General features: G+C 46.0%; 1 protein-coding gene across 1 annotated transcript in view; it reads right to left on the bottom strand.

The window, feature by feature from the left end:
• Positions 1–14980, bottom strand: part of LOC308667145 (interleukin-1 receptor type 2-like) — a 49966-nt gene that overhangs the window by 24382 nt on the left and 10604 nt on the right. The window contains exons 4-5 of the mRNA XM_081326271.1: positions 5804–5978; positions 3844–4018 (exon numbers count right to left, since the gene is read on the bottom strand). Coding sequence (XP_081182397.1) covers positions 3844–4018; positions 5804–5978 — 350 coding nt within the window. The remainder of the gene's footprint in view (positions 1–3843; positions 4019–5803; positions 5979–14980) is intronic.

The raw sequence follows: 14980 nt of genomic DNA, 5'->3' as shown, positions 1-14980 counted from the left end.
TGACCCCTGATGAAGTGGACAGGATTATGGGAAGGCTGAGCTCCACCACATGTTTATTGGACCCGTGCCCTTCCTGGCTGGTTTATGCAGCTAGGGAGAGGACACGAGGCTGGCTCCAGGCGGTTATATCTGCTTCTTTGAGTGAGGGTTATTTCCCCACCGTCTTGAAGAAGGCGGTGGTGAGACCTCTCCTCAAGAAGCCTGCCTTGGACCCAGCTGTATTGAACAACTTTCGTCCAGTCTCCAACCTTCGCTTTCTTGCGAAGGTTGTTGAGAGTGTGGTGGCGCATCAGCTCCCTCTGGTCCTGGATGAAGCGGATTATTTGGACCCCTACCAATCGGGTTTCAGGCCCGGGTACAGCACGGAGACGGCATTGGTCGCTCTGGTGAATGATCTCTGGAGGGCTCGGGATAGGGGATATTCCTCTGTCCTAGTCCTATTAGACCTCTCGGCGGCTTTCGATACCATCGACCATGGTATCTTGCTGCGGCGCCTCAGGGGATTGGGAGTGGGAGGCACAGTTCTTCAGTGGTTCTCCTCCTATCTCCTGGGACGCTCGCAGTCGGTGTTGGCAGGGGGGCAGAGATCGGCCCCTAGGTCTCTCGTTTGTGGAGTTCCTCAGGGGTCGGTTCTCTCGCCTCTCCTGTTCAACATCTACATGAAACCGCTGGGTGAGATCATTCGTGGTTTTGGAGTTGGGTATCATCAATATGCCGATGATACCCAACTTTTCTTTTCGACCCCAAACCACCCCAGTGATGCCCTCGCTGTGATGTCCCGTTGCCTGGAGGCGGTTCGGGTCTGGATGGGGAGGAACAGACTTCAACTCAACCCTGACAAGACTGAGTGGCTGTACATTCCGGCATCCCGGGACATTCAAAATGTTCCATCTCTTTCTATGGGGGGTGAGCTCTTACCCCCCGTGGATAGGGCTCGCAACTTGGGAGTCCTCCTAGATTCACGGCTTACTCTGGAAGATCATATAGTGGCCGTGACTAGGGGGGCTTTCGCCCAGGTTCACCTGGTGCGCCAGTTGCGGCCCTATCTGAACCGGGATGCCCTGTGTACGGTCACTCATGCGCTCGTGACCTCTCGCCTTGACTACTGTAATGCTCTCTACATGGGGCTTCCCTTGAAGACCACTCGGAGGCTCCAACTGGTACAGAATGCGGCCGCGAGAGTTGTCTTGGGAGTTTCCCGGTACTCCCATGTTACACCTTTGCTCCGCGAGCTGCATTGGCTACCAGTTGTCTTCCGGGTGAGGTTCAAGGTCTTGGTCATGATCTTTAAGTCCTTACATGGCATGGGTCCGGGTTACCTCGGGGACCACCTGCTGCCGGCGTCAACTTCCCTCCGCCCAGTACGTGCCCACAGAGAGGGCCTCCTCAGGGTGCCTCCGGTCAGGGAATGCCGACTGGTGGCCCCCAGGGGGAGGGCCTTCTCTGTGGGCGCTCCGGCATTATGGAACCAACTGCCGGTTGAGCTCCGGATGGCATCAGACCTCCGAACCTTCCGCCGCGGGCTGAAGACCCATTTATTTGAGTTAGCTGATCTGGCCTGATGGGGAATATGGGTTTTTAAATTGGTGTTTTTTTAGTATTTTATTATTGTTTTTTAACTGGGCACTGGTTTAATTTCTTTTTAACTTTTGTATCATTATTTATATATGCCCTGTGAACCGCCCTGAGTCCCTAGGGAGAAGGGCGGTATAGAAATCAAATAAAACTAAACTAAACTAAACTTTTGGGCACCAGGGACTGGTTACGTGGAGAGAGGTTTTTCCGTGGACCGGAGAGGGGATGGTTTTGTGTGCTGCCTGCATCTTGCAGATGGAGCTTTGCTTGTTTGCACAGCCCAGTTGCTGGTATGTCGCAGCTCAGTACAGTCCACAGGGGGTTGGGGATCCCTGCACTAGAGAGCAGGAGAAATGGGGGCTGTAACAGCAATAGGCCCATAGTTTGTCCCAGCTGTAGGAAGCAGGAAAGGACATAGCTTATAGTTTGAAGAAAATGCAAAACACCAAAATAGTTCTTGTTCTCTTCAAGTTACAAAATCACAAAAATAAAAAGCAAAGGTTGGATATGGGATGGTTTTCAGCATCAGACCGGCAGTTGAAAAAAAATAATTGGCATAGAATAGGATGGGATGGAATGGAATGGGAAGGGGTGGCGTAGCGTGGCGTGGCGTGGCGTGGCGTGGCGTAGAATAGAATAGAATAGAATAGAATAGAATAGAATAGAATAGAATAGAATAGAATAGAATAGAATAGAATAGAATAGAATAGAATAGAATAGAATAGAATAGAAACATTATTGTCACTTTAAATGTACACTAATCAGCATACATTAAAATGAAATTTCATTCCGTTCAGCTCTCAAAAAAAAACCCATCATGCATATACCCCCCTACACACACATATATGACACAGAGAAACATCACAGCCTAGTTTGAATGTATACATATAGGTGGAGAAATAGAAATAGTCCTGTGACTTTACAAGATGTATGGCATAAGAAACAAAGCTATTACAGAATCTAGTAGTTCTGCTATAAATACAGGAATTAGCATGTATGCTGGAGTATAGCACATATTCTAAAGTCCATTTCCAGTGCTACCTTTTACCTCAGATTAGCCTTTCTTCACCACCTACAACACAGAGGTAAGACCTCACTAGTCTTTCTGAATTTCATAGAATATCTGTACTAGTTGGAAACATTTTAACATTGGGAAAGAGGAGAAATGTGCTGTTTACTCTGAGTTGTTAAAGACATTACTGCCATCTTTTGGCTATTTAACAGACAACACATTCCCATCTTGTCTATGGTTCAATCCATCAAGAAAGCTAGTTTAAAAACCTTTAAAAAGAGAATGGGCCAGCTACTTTAGCTAGAGCCATTTTTTCTTCTAAAGAAAATCTCATACCTTAGTTTATTTTTTGCATCACTAAGTAAATCTATTTGTCTGAAATTATTTCAAACAGCTATCTTTGGACATAATTGTTAGATTTCCTTGTTTAAGACACCAGTTTTAGCTTCCATCGACAGTTAAGGATTTATGTTCTCAATCCATGAAGATATTTCAGAAAGTTATCTGAACCAAGTAGCTGGAATGTTGTACCGGATAATCTGGTAATTTTGGCATTTGACAGCTCTAATGCTGAGAAACTTGAAGATAAGGAAGTTTCTGAAACTTCCTTATTTTTTTTCACAATTTTCTGCCAGATCACTTTCTAGCAAACTATTTATACTTAGAGATAAGCAGATTTTGTGCATCTGCAATTACATAGAAAAAAGATGGATTAATCAATCGGTGTATAATTATACATACTACACATCTATATTTCCTTTACTATATCATACTTCTGGTCTTACATCAAGAAACAAATCCAAAAAATGAGAGTAACTGATATAGCTGGTTGCAAGAGTTTTACATGTCATGTCCTAGCCATCCAATGAATTAGCAGAAAAAAAACCACGTGTATGTTAGCGAAAATAATATTGCCTTATTTGAAAACTAATCATTGTCCCATCTACATAAGTGCTGTCTACCCTGGCCACAGCTTTTAAGAATCACAGAAAGGAATTTTTTTACCATCTTACCTGGAACTAACAATTGACTCTGTAATCTTTTTTGTTTTTTTGCAAAATTGGTCCTCTTAATAATGAGCTACAGACGCATCTTCTATACTTTGCAACCCTACCTGAAGTTATAAAATTTATCCTGATGGAAACTCATTATATAAAAATCAAATTAACTTTAAAATACAACTATTAGTGTTATATTTAATATTTATAAATACTCCATTCGCTCAAATAGTTTTGGTTGATTTGTGTTTCTTTTACCAAGTATCTGTAGCTGAATAGTTCTGGTAATATTATATTGTTCCTTTTCAAACTCAAAGGTCATTTCACAAGTATAATAGCCTGAATCATTTATAGAAATAGGATTGATCAAGAGATAATTAGTGCCATTCAGAGCTGCAAACTTCTTATTATCCATGTTCAGACGTGTAGAGTCCTAAAGATAAAAATAAAAGGAATATTTAATGATTAATTGTAGTATCAGCCTTGCTTCAGTGTAAAGGTAACATCAATTTTCCTCTTGCATATATTTTTTTATTGATCTTGGGCTATTTAAAATGTCCAGATTGGTTTAATGATCATACTGTTGATGTGGTGACACTGATCTTTGGAGATCTCCTATATTTTTTTCAAGAATGCCTGAAGATTTGTTAAAAATAATCAAATAACTTTTTATAAGCTAGAAACAGGCAGCTTGAATCTATGTGATTTGATTGATATTTAATTCTTAAAATATAAAGTTATTTTTGTCAAAAATTATAAACATTGCTAAGGTAAAGTCAGCCAGACAAAAACATACAAAAAGCAATACAATAAAAAATCTACCATCTGAAATCAACATGAGGAGGCAATAGAAAACATGATAGAACTAAAAAAAATATGGACAAAAAGGAAAGATTTGAACTGGCTCAAAAATAATAACAATGGTCAGGGCCATTTCTGCTTTCATTGGAGAGTGGCCTACTTTTTACCAATAGTGGGAATCTTTGGGATTTTGAGAGCATGTGATGGATGTAAGGAAATGCTTTCTCTCATGGCTATTTATTTGCTTTGTAGCGTGCCAATAATTTTTTTAAAAAGCCAAATTGGGGTAGGAAGCCTAAAAGAAAATATTATGAGATACAGGCCACCTAATGCAGAGAGATATTTTCTTCAGATATATTTAATAGATGAGTTTTAGCATATCCAACTCACCTGAGTTAACACCTCTAATTATCTATTACAGGTTCAAGGGGGGGGGGTTGGTCATTTCTCAAATAGTGATTTATAGAATCATTGATTTAAAGTAACAGGAATAAGAACAGGCTTGATATCACTTCCACAATGGCTGGGTGATGCTATGAAGATACTCAAGGACTCTAGTAGAAAATGGCCATTATGTTAACATTCAGCACTTTGGGGAAAAACAATAACATCTTAAAATGCAAGAGGAAAAAAGTCCACAATTGTAGCGAGAGCATTACAGGCCCCCAAAACAATATTGCTCAATTACAATGATATTTATTTATTTATTTATTTATTTATTTATTTATTTATTTATTTATTTATTTATTTTGTTGAATTTGTATACCGCCCTATTCCCATAGGACTCAGGGCGGTTTACAGGGCAGTTAAAACCATGAAATACAAAAAATTAAAATCAATTAAAACAATTAAATTAAACTCAAGCCCCAAGAGTAAATCTAAAACCCAGTTAAATTAAAACCCCACAGTCTGGACCAAACAGATCAAAGAGCCAAGTTTTCAGGTCCCGGCGAAATGAGCGAAGGTTGGGGGCAGTGCTAAGTTCCGTGGGTAGTTGGTTCCATAGGGCAGGCACACCCACAAAGAACGCCCTTCCCCTGGGAATAACCCGCCGGCATTCATTAACCAGCGGTACCCTGAGAAGGCCCTCCCTGTGGGGGCGCACAGGACGATATGGTGATGTGAGTGGTCCAGAAGTCAAACAAAGGCTTCATTTAGACTATAACTGAGAGTTGATCACAAGTTGATCACTACTGAATGTTTCATCCTATTCAGTTTGTAATGTATAACAGAGTTGATGACAGTTGTATATTTCCCTGAGTTTAAGACAGAACATAATGGTCAGAGGTAATGGAACCAGCAATCCAGCAAGCTCTGAAGGACCACAGATTCTTTACCTTCTTTACTGAATTTTGAATATTGGAAATTCACATTCACATCCCCATAAAGACATTTAAAAATGATTTGAAAATAATACCTTGTACCACTTGAGTTCATAATTGGTATTGTTTTTTATAAAATTTTCTAGATTAGGACAAACTATCTTTTCGGAACTAAACAGGAATGCCTTCTGAGGATAGGAAATATTATTGGCTTCACTTCTCTTGACAACTTTTAAATGGAATGACACTTTAGAGCAGTAAGAGGAATTTCTGCAGAGAAAAGACAAATTCATAATGAGGAATTGCAGAATTAAAACAAAGATGAATCTTTTCATTCTTTATTACTCATATTTAATCATTTTAGACAACATGTAATAGGAATACCAGAAACTGGACAGTACTAACATACTGAATTGTGTCCACTGATTTTGTTGAAAACACTCCTGCTCACAGAAATCCTGGTGCTCTTCTTTCACCCCTACTCCTTAGAGCTAGGGGATTTTCTGGAACAGAGTATGAGGTCGGTAAATGTTGTGTATTTACTAATTGTTATTATAGTGAGTTAAAACAGAAGTTACAAGGGCTGAGGTAAAACCGCGGCAGCTTTTGACAGCTGTCAAAAGCTGCCGGGCGAAACCGCGCAAGCGCCAACAATTGACAGTTCAACACGCGCTACAGATGACAGCTCCGAGCTGTCAAAACCGGACGGCTCCGATTGGCGGAGACTACGGCGCGGGATCAGACTCACCCCTGATTGGTCAAGCCGCCGGCAGCTGTCAGTATAAATAGATGTCTTGTTCCCTTGTTCTTTGCCTGGTTCCGAATAAAAGTTAAACTGTTAACTTGCTGTCTCGCCTGCTTCTTGAGTAAAGCACTGGCGACGAGGATGGGATGCTGCTTGCTTAGCTGAAGTCACTACCTAAGGGGAGAAGAGATTTTTTCCCTTAGCCGAGCTGGTCACTTGCTGAAGTCACTGGAAGTCAAACTTCCATTCAACGCAAGCAGCGGCACCTCAATTACAGACAGCATGACAAACCACGGCCACATTCGAGAATTCGATACCCGCCACCCAGAAGGCTGGGAATCGCATCTGGGCCAGGTAGAAGGGTACCTGGTAGTCAAGAAGATCACGGATGACCGGGCCAAGGCGGCCGCCCTCCTCTGGCTCAGCGGCCCCGCCGTTTATGATGCCGCTGTGGGAATCTTCACCCCGGAGCCGGTCGCCACCATCTCCTATGCAGACCTCACTGAGGGGCTGAGTAAATACTTCATGCCCCTCAAGTCAGAACTCTACTGGAGAGTGAACTTCGCTCGGAAACTCCAGCTTCCTGACGAGTCAGCAAATGACTTCATAACCAGGGTCAGACATGCCGCACGTCGGTGCCGGTTCCCGGATTTGGAAGACCGAATCCGGGACCAGATTGTCATAGGGCTCAAGGACGAACGGCTGAGGAAGAAGCTGATCGCCAAGCCTGAAATGACAATGACCGATGTGGCTAGGGAAGTCATCGCATACGAAGACTGCCACGGAGACGACCGACGGGTACCGGACAGCGGACCACGGGGGTCCGTGCACCAGGAAGACGGCAGGTTCAGCGGGTCTGAGGACGACGATGGCCCCTCAGATATAGACGCGGTGCAACGGCGGTTCGAGAAACTGAGGATGCAACGCAACTACAAGGGGGGCCCTGCCAACAATCAGAGGGGGCCCAACTTCCCGACAAACAGGGCGAAGTGTGCCAGTTGCGGCGGAAGCCACCCTAGGGCAACGTGCCGGTTCCGCAGTGCCAAATGCCACGGGTGCGGGAAGACAGGCCACCTCAAAGCCGTGTGCCGCAGCCGGAGCCGGGAAAACCTGCACGACCTGGAGGTGACAGCCGAAGGTATGGCCCCATATACACTCAGAGCTAGGCACAGCCCCAGAACCCCAGTGTCTAATGTAAGGGGGAGGGCGGAGAAACATACAGTCCACAGCATTCTTAAGCCCAAAATCAAGGTGGACGTCCGGATTCATGGAATTCCCTGTGAGATGGAGGTGGACTCTGGGTCCTCCGTCTCACTAATCTCATGGCAAACGTACAGGGACATTTGTAACCGAAGTAGGAAAAGGCCCGCCCTCAGACCCACCAAACTCCGCCTAGCCGACTTCCAGAAAACGCCCATTAAACTCCGGGGAAAAGCTTCCGTCCCCGTAGAGTTCAAAAAATTTAAAGGATCCCTTCCTATTTTGGTGACCCAAGAAAACAGAATAAGCCTGCTAGGATTAGACTGGTTTGAGGCACTAGGAATAGCGTTGACAGGTGTCAACGCCATTCAGCTGTCAAAATTGGAATCCGTCTGCTGTCAATTCGCGGACGTTTTTGACAGCTCACTAGGGAAATACACGGGACCGCCCGTATCACTTAAACTGAACCCAAATGTGATGCCTGTCAGAATCAAGGCCAGAAGGGTTCCCTTCGCCTTGAGGGAAAAAATAGAAGCGGAGCTTGACAGATTAACAAACTTAGGGGTCCTCGAACCGGTAGAAGGGGCCGAGTGGGAGACACCCATAGTGACCCCAGTTAAACCAAACGGCCAAATTAGATTATGTGCCGATTATAAAGCGACCCTCAACCTCGCTTTAAACGCACATGCCTACCCGGTACCGGCTGTCAAAGACATCCTCGCGGCCATCAAGTCAGGCGCCATATTTGCCAAGTTAGACTTGGCGCAGGCGTATTTACAGTTGCCTGTCACCCCTGACACCGCTTTGGCTCAAACAATAGTCACCCACAAGGGAGCATTCAAAATTAACCGCCTTCAATTCGGCATCTCTGCAGCCCCGGGAATCTTCCAGGAAATCATGGAGAAAACACTTAAGGGAATTCCCGGGGTCTGCCCATATTTTGACGACGTCCTAATTGCAGGGGAATCAGAAAATGACCTAGCGGACAAACTAACTAAGGTACTCCTAAGGTTCAGGAAGGCCGGTCTCAAATTAAAAAGAGACAAATGCTCCATCGGGGTGCCCTCAACAGAGTTCTTAGGTTTTAAAATAGACGCTAAGGGAATTCACCCCACGGACACAAAAATTAAAGCTATCAAAACAGCACCGACCCCCAAAAACAAACAAGAACTTCAGGCTTTCTTAGGGTTAGTCAACTTTTACCACACCTTCCTACCGCATAAAGCCTCCATTGCAGAACCTTTACATAGATTATTAGACAAGGGCAAACCTTGGACGTGGACCCCTGAGCATGATAAAAGTTTTAACCTCCTAAAAAACTTACTCTCCAGCAGCACAACGGTAGCCCTGTTTAACGATCAGCTGCCCTTATGTCTCGCCTGCGATGCCTCCCCGTACGGCATTGGAGCGGTCCTAAGCCATTTAACTAAAGAAGGAATACAGACCCCTGTAGCGTTCTATTCGAGAACGCTGTCAAAACCTGAGCGGAATTACGCTCAAATCGATAAAGAGGCTCTAGCTATAGTGGCCAGCGTAAAAAAATTTCATGATTACCTGTATGGTCGACCATTTACTATTTACACTGACCATAAGCCCCTATTAGGACTCTTTACAGTAAACAGGCTAACACCACAAATATTATCTCCCCGCATCCTGAGATGGTCTACATTTCTATCAGCCTATTCATACAAACTAGAATACAGGCCAGGGAAAACCATGGGCCATGCAGACGGCCTGAGCAGACTGCCGCAGCCAATTGTTGACCCAGACCCAGCACCAGCTGGAAGGATACTGGCTATCTCAGAACTGCCAGAATGCCCCTTAACTGTCAAAGATATCTCCGCAGCTACCGCGGGAGACAAAATCCTAGGCAGAGTCCTAGGCTATGTCACCACGGGCTGGCAATATGCACCCCAGGAACCACAATTCCAACCTTACTTCTTAAAACAAAAGGAATTATCCACCCATCAGGGATGTCTCTTATGGGGCTGCAGAGTAATCATCCCTGACAAACACAGGCTTAAGGTGCTAGATAGCCTCCACGAAGGGCACCCGGGCACCGTCAAAATGAAGGCTCTGGCCAGGAGCTATGTGTGGTGGCCGGGTATAGACAAACACATTGAGGCACACGTAGCTGGCTGCTATTCCTGCCAGCTGGTTAGAGCAGCTCAGCCACAGGCGCCCGTACATAGATGGGAAACGACAAAGTCACCTTGGTCCCGCATTCATATAGATTATGCAGGTCCGTTCCAGGGACAATCATTCCTAATTGTCGTAGACAGCTTTTCAAAATGGCTCGAAGTGGCGCCGGTAGCCAATACAACCTCCTCGGCCACTATACAAGTTTTAAGGGGATTATTCGCCACTCACGGCCTCCCTGATGTTATAGTTTCCGATAACGGGCCCCAATTTACCTCCTACGAATTCCAGAGTTTCACAACGGCGAACTCTATTAGGCACACCACCTCGGCTCCCTTTCACCCATCATCGAACGGCTTGGCAGAGGTGATGGTAAAATCAACCAAGGAGGCCCTGCGCAAGATCATCTCCGGCAACTGGCACCAACGACTGGCACAATTTCTTCTCTCCCAACACACCACGCCTTGCACAACTACCGGAAAGTCCCCAGCAGAGCTTCGCTGGGGCAAAAGATTGACCACCAGACTGGACCGTCTCCACCCAGACAGATCCCCTCCAGACCCAGACCTACCCCTCCATCATAGAACTCTCACCACTGGGCAAGCTGTCTGGGCGAGAAACTACGGGGGAGGAAACAAATGGACACAAGGGATGGTCATCGAACAAACAGGCCCTTTGTCTTACATCATTGACATCGGACAAAATATACACATCCGCAGACACATAGACCAACTACGCCAACGCAGTCCTCAAACTATAGGGGGAAGGGGTGACGACGAAATACCGACAGAAGCACCGGCGCAAAGACTGGCACGCCAAAACTCCCCTGACCGGAACATACCATTTCAACACCCCACTCCAATCAACGCAGATCCAGCAGAGCCAAACCCCCCACCCCCGGAGCCAACCCAAGAAGCACCAAGAGAACCAGAACATACTACCGAGACTACCCCCCGGCGCTCCGAGAGATTAAAGAAACCTCCCACATACCTGAAAGACTACGAATGGGGAAACCCAAAAAAGAAACAGTTGGGGTAAATTCAACTCAATCAGAGGGAGGGGGAAGGGGTGTTGTGTATTTACTAATTGTTATTATAGTGAGTTAAAACAGAAGTTACAAGGGCTGAGGTAAAACCGCGGCAGCTTTTGACAGCTGTCAAAAGCTGCCGGGCGAAACCGCGCAAGCGCCAACAATTGACAGTTCAACACGCGCTACAGATGACAGCTCCGAGCTGTCAAAACCGGACGGCTCCGATTGGCGGAGACTACGGCGCGGGATCAGACTCACCCCTGATTGGTCAAGCCGCCGGCAGCTGTCAGTATAAATAGATGTCTTGTTCCCTTGTTCTTTGCCTGGTTCCGAATAAAAGTTAAACTGTTAACTTGCTGTCTCGCCTGCTTCTTGAGTAAAGCAGTAAAACTCCAGACTAATTTTTTTACTTATTGCCCAGTTCATAAGTAAGCTTTCTCCATACCATTTTCTCCAAAACAACAGTAAAATTCTAATTTTAATAAAGCTAAGTGTAACTATAGTAAAGGCTCATATTACTGGTGGCATAAATATGCCACCATTAATATGAGTGCCTGAAGAAGTATGGACAAAGGTTCGCAACATTGTACAAGAGGTAGCAACTAAAACCATCCCAAAGAAAAAGAAATGCAAGAAAGCAAAATGGCTGTCTGAGGAGCTTTGCAAATAGCTGAGGAAAGGAGGGAAGTGAAAGGCAAGGGAGAAAAAGAAAGATACGCCCATTTGATTGCAGAATTCCAGAGAATAGCTAGAAGAGAGAATGCCTTCTTTAATGAACAGTGCAAAGAAATAGAAAAAAAAACAATAGAATAGGGAGGACCAGAGATCTCTTCAAGAAAATTGGAGAGATGAAGGGAACGTTTCATGCAAAAATGGGCATGATAAATGACCAAAATGGGAGGGACCTAACAAAGGCAGAAGAGATTAAGAAGAGGAGGCAAAATTACACAGAAGAACTATACAAGAATAAGCTTAACATTCCTGATAACCACGATGAGGTGGTCACTGACCTCGAGCCAGACATCCTAGAATGTGAAGTGAAGTGGGCCTTAGAAAAACTGAGCAACAAAGCTAGTTGAGGTGACAGTATTCCAGCTGAGCTATTCAAAATCTTAAAAGACGATGCAGTAAAAGTGCTACACTCAATTTGCCAGCAAATTTGGACAACTCAACAGTGGCCACAGGATTGGAAAAGATCAGTTTACATTCCAATTCCAAAGAAAGGCAGTGCCAAAGAATGTTCAAACTATCGCACCATTGCACTCATTTCTCATGCTAGTAAAGTTATGCTTAAAATCCTACAAGCTAGACTCCAGCAGTATGTGGATCGAGAACTACCAGAAATACAGGCAGGATTTCAAAGAGGCAAAGGAACTAGAGATCAAATTGACAACATACGCTGGATCATGGAAAAAGCTAGGGAGTTCCAGAAAAACATCTACTTCTGCTTCATTGATTATGCTAAAGCCTTTGATTGTGTGGATCACAACAAACTGTGGCAAGTTCTTAAAGAGATGGGAGTACCAGACCATCTTATTTATCTCTTGAGAAACCTATATGCGTGTCAAGAAGCAACAGTGAGAACTGGACACGGAAACCACTGATTGGTTCAAAATTGGGAAAGGAGTCCGGCAAGACTGTATACTGTCGCCATGCCTATTTAACTTATATGCAGAGCACATCATGAGAAAGGCAGGGCTAGATGAATCAAAAGTTGGAATTAAGATTGCCGGGAGAAATATCAACAACCTAAGATATGCAGATGATACTACTCTAATGGCAGAAAGTAAAGAACTAAAGACCCTCTTGATGCGGGTGAAGAAGGAGAGTGCAAAAGTGGGCTTGAAACTCAACATTAAGAAAACCAAGATTACGGCGTCCTGCCCTCTCAATTCCTGGCAAATAGATGGGGAAGAAATGGAGGTAGTGACAGATTTTATTTTCCTGGGCTCTAAGATCACCGCAGATGTTGACTGAAGCCAAGAAATTGAAAGACACTTGCTCCTGGGGAGAAAAGGTATGGCAAATCTAGATAGCATACTAAAAAACAGAGACATCACCCTGCCAACAAAAGTGCTTATAGTCAAGGACATGGTTTTCCCAGTTGCAATGTATGGCTGTAAACGTTGGACCATAAGAAAGGCTGAGTGCCAAAGAATTGAGGCCTTTGAACTATGGTGCTGGAGAAGACTCCTGTGAATCTCTTGGACTGCAGGGCATTCAAACCGGTCAGTCCTAGAGGAGATAAATCCTGACTGCTCTTTAGAAGGCCAGATCCTGAAGTTGAAACTCAAATACTTTGGCCACCTAATGAGAAGGAAGAACTCACTGGAGAAGAGCCTAATGCTGGGAAAGGTTGAGGGCAATAGAAGAAGGGGATGACAGAGAATGAGGTGGATGGATGGAGTCACTGAGGCAGTAGGCGTGAGCTTAAATGGACTCCAGAAGATGGTAGAGGACAGGAAGGTGTGTTATATATGTAAAAAGCCATTAATAGATATGCATATATGTTAACAGTCGATAATACTGCAGCGTCAAAGAGTATAAACGAAAAGCCTCCTGACAGAAAAACACGCGGGAACTTTGACAGCTGTCAAAGTTCCCCGCACAGCGCAGGCGCCACCATTGACAGCTCGCGGCTGTCAAACTCCGGACCGTGAGGAAGCCTGAGCTGTCAAAGCGTCCACCGCACAGCGCAGGCGCAACCACTGACAGCTCGCGGCTGTCAAAACACCCGACCACGCGGAAGCCGGAGCTGTCAGAAGAAGACGACGCTGATTGGTCCCTGTCTGACACGGCGCCAAAATAAACACTTCTGATTGGTCCTCGCGACCAGCTGCCGGCTATAAAAGCCGGACAAGTTATTCTATGTTGCCTTGCTCTTAATAAACCTGTTGTTACTAGCCTGTCGTCCCGAGTGGTCCTTCGGCTACTTCACTGGCGACGAGGATGGGATCGCTCCGGAGCTGAAGTCACGGCCGAGGAAGGAAGTTCCCGGCAAGAGCTGTCACGGAAGTTTTAACTTCCATCGGAGCAACCCAGGACCGGACGACATGGCAAACTTCGGCCGTGTGAGGGAGTTTGATACCCGCCATCCCGAGAGATGGCAATCACACCTCGGCCAAGTCGAGGGATTCCTCCTCGTCAGTAAAATCACTGACGACCGAGCAAAGGCCGCCGCTCTGCTGTACATCAGCGGGCCCCCGGTGTACGATGCAGCCGTCGGGTTGTTCAGCCCAGTGCCCATCACTGAAGTCTCCTACGCGGACTTGGTGGACCAGCTGAACAAATACTACATGCCGGCTCGATCAGAACTATACTGGCGGGTGCAATTCGCACAAAAGAAACAACGGCAGGACGAGCCCGCCAACGAGTTCATCGCCGGGGTCAGACACGCCGCAAGGAACTGCTGCTTCCCCGACCTGGAAGACCGCATCAGAGACCAGGTGGTGATCGGTCTGAGGGACGAGAAGCTACAGAAGAAACTGACGTCCAAACCCGACATGAACCTGGCTGAGCTGACCAGGGAAATCATGGCATACGAACACAGCCACAAGAAGAAGCCGACTAACACGACCCCAGAGACCCCCGCGACCGTCTACCAGGAAAGCGCAGCCTTCAGCGACAGCGGAGAGTCGGTAGATTTCACCGATGGAGAAGCCCTACAGCGCAGAATGGAGCACCGGCAGCCGAGAAGGAGCAAAACGTCGGACCGCCGGGGGTCCAGGAACCCTCCACCGCCACCACCGCGTTACGAGCAACGAGCCGCCTGTGCCAGCTGCGGGGGCAACCATGCCCGAGGAAGCTGCCGCTTTAGGAACGCGAAATGCCACAATTGCGGGAAGACTGGCCACATCAAGCCGGTGTGCCGCAGCAAGGGCCGGGACAACATCAATGAGGTGGAGGCAAACCCCCCAGGTAGGCCGGCTGCCCAGGCCAGCAGAGAACCCCACCCAGGCCCCCTGGTAGAGACAATTGACAGGGTAAACAGCATAAGCTCCAAGGTTAAGATCTGGGTCAGAATTCAGGGAGTGCCCTGCCATATGGAAGTAGATTCAGGGTCAGCAGTCTCCTTAATTTCGCTGACAACCTATCGGGAGATCTGTCAGAAAGGCCGAGGGCAAATTCCCCTGAAACAAACTCAGGTACACCTAGCTG

Source organism: Vipera berus (genome assembly GCF_964194415.1).
Source record: "Vipera berus genome assembly, chromosome: 4".
Classification (NCBI taxonomy): domain Eukaryota; kingdom Metazoa; phylum Chordata; class Lepidosauria; order Squamata; family Viperidae; genus Vipera; species Vipera berus.
The sequence above is the reverse complement of the archived record's forward strand: the minus strand, read 5'-3'. Positions and strand labels throughout refer to the sequence as shown.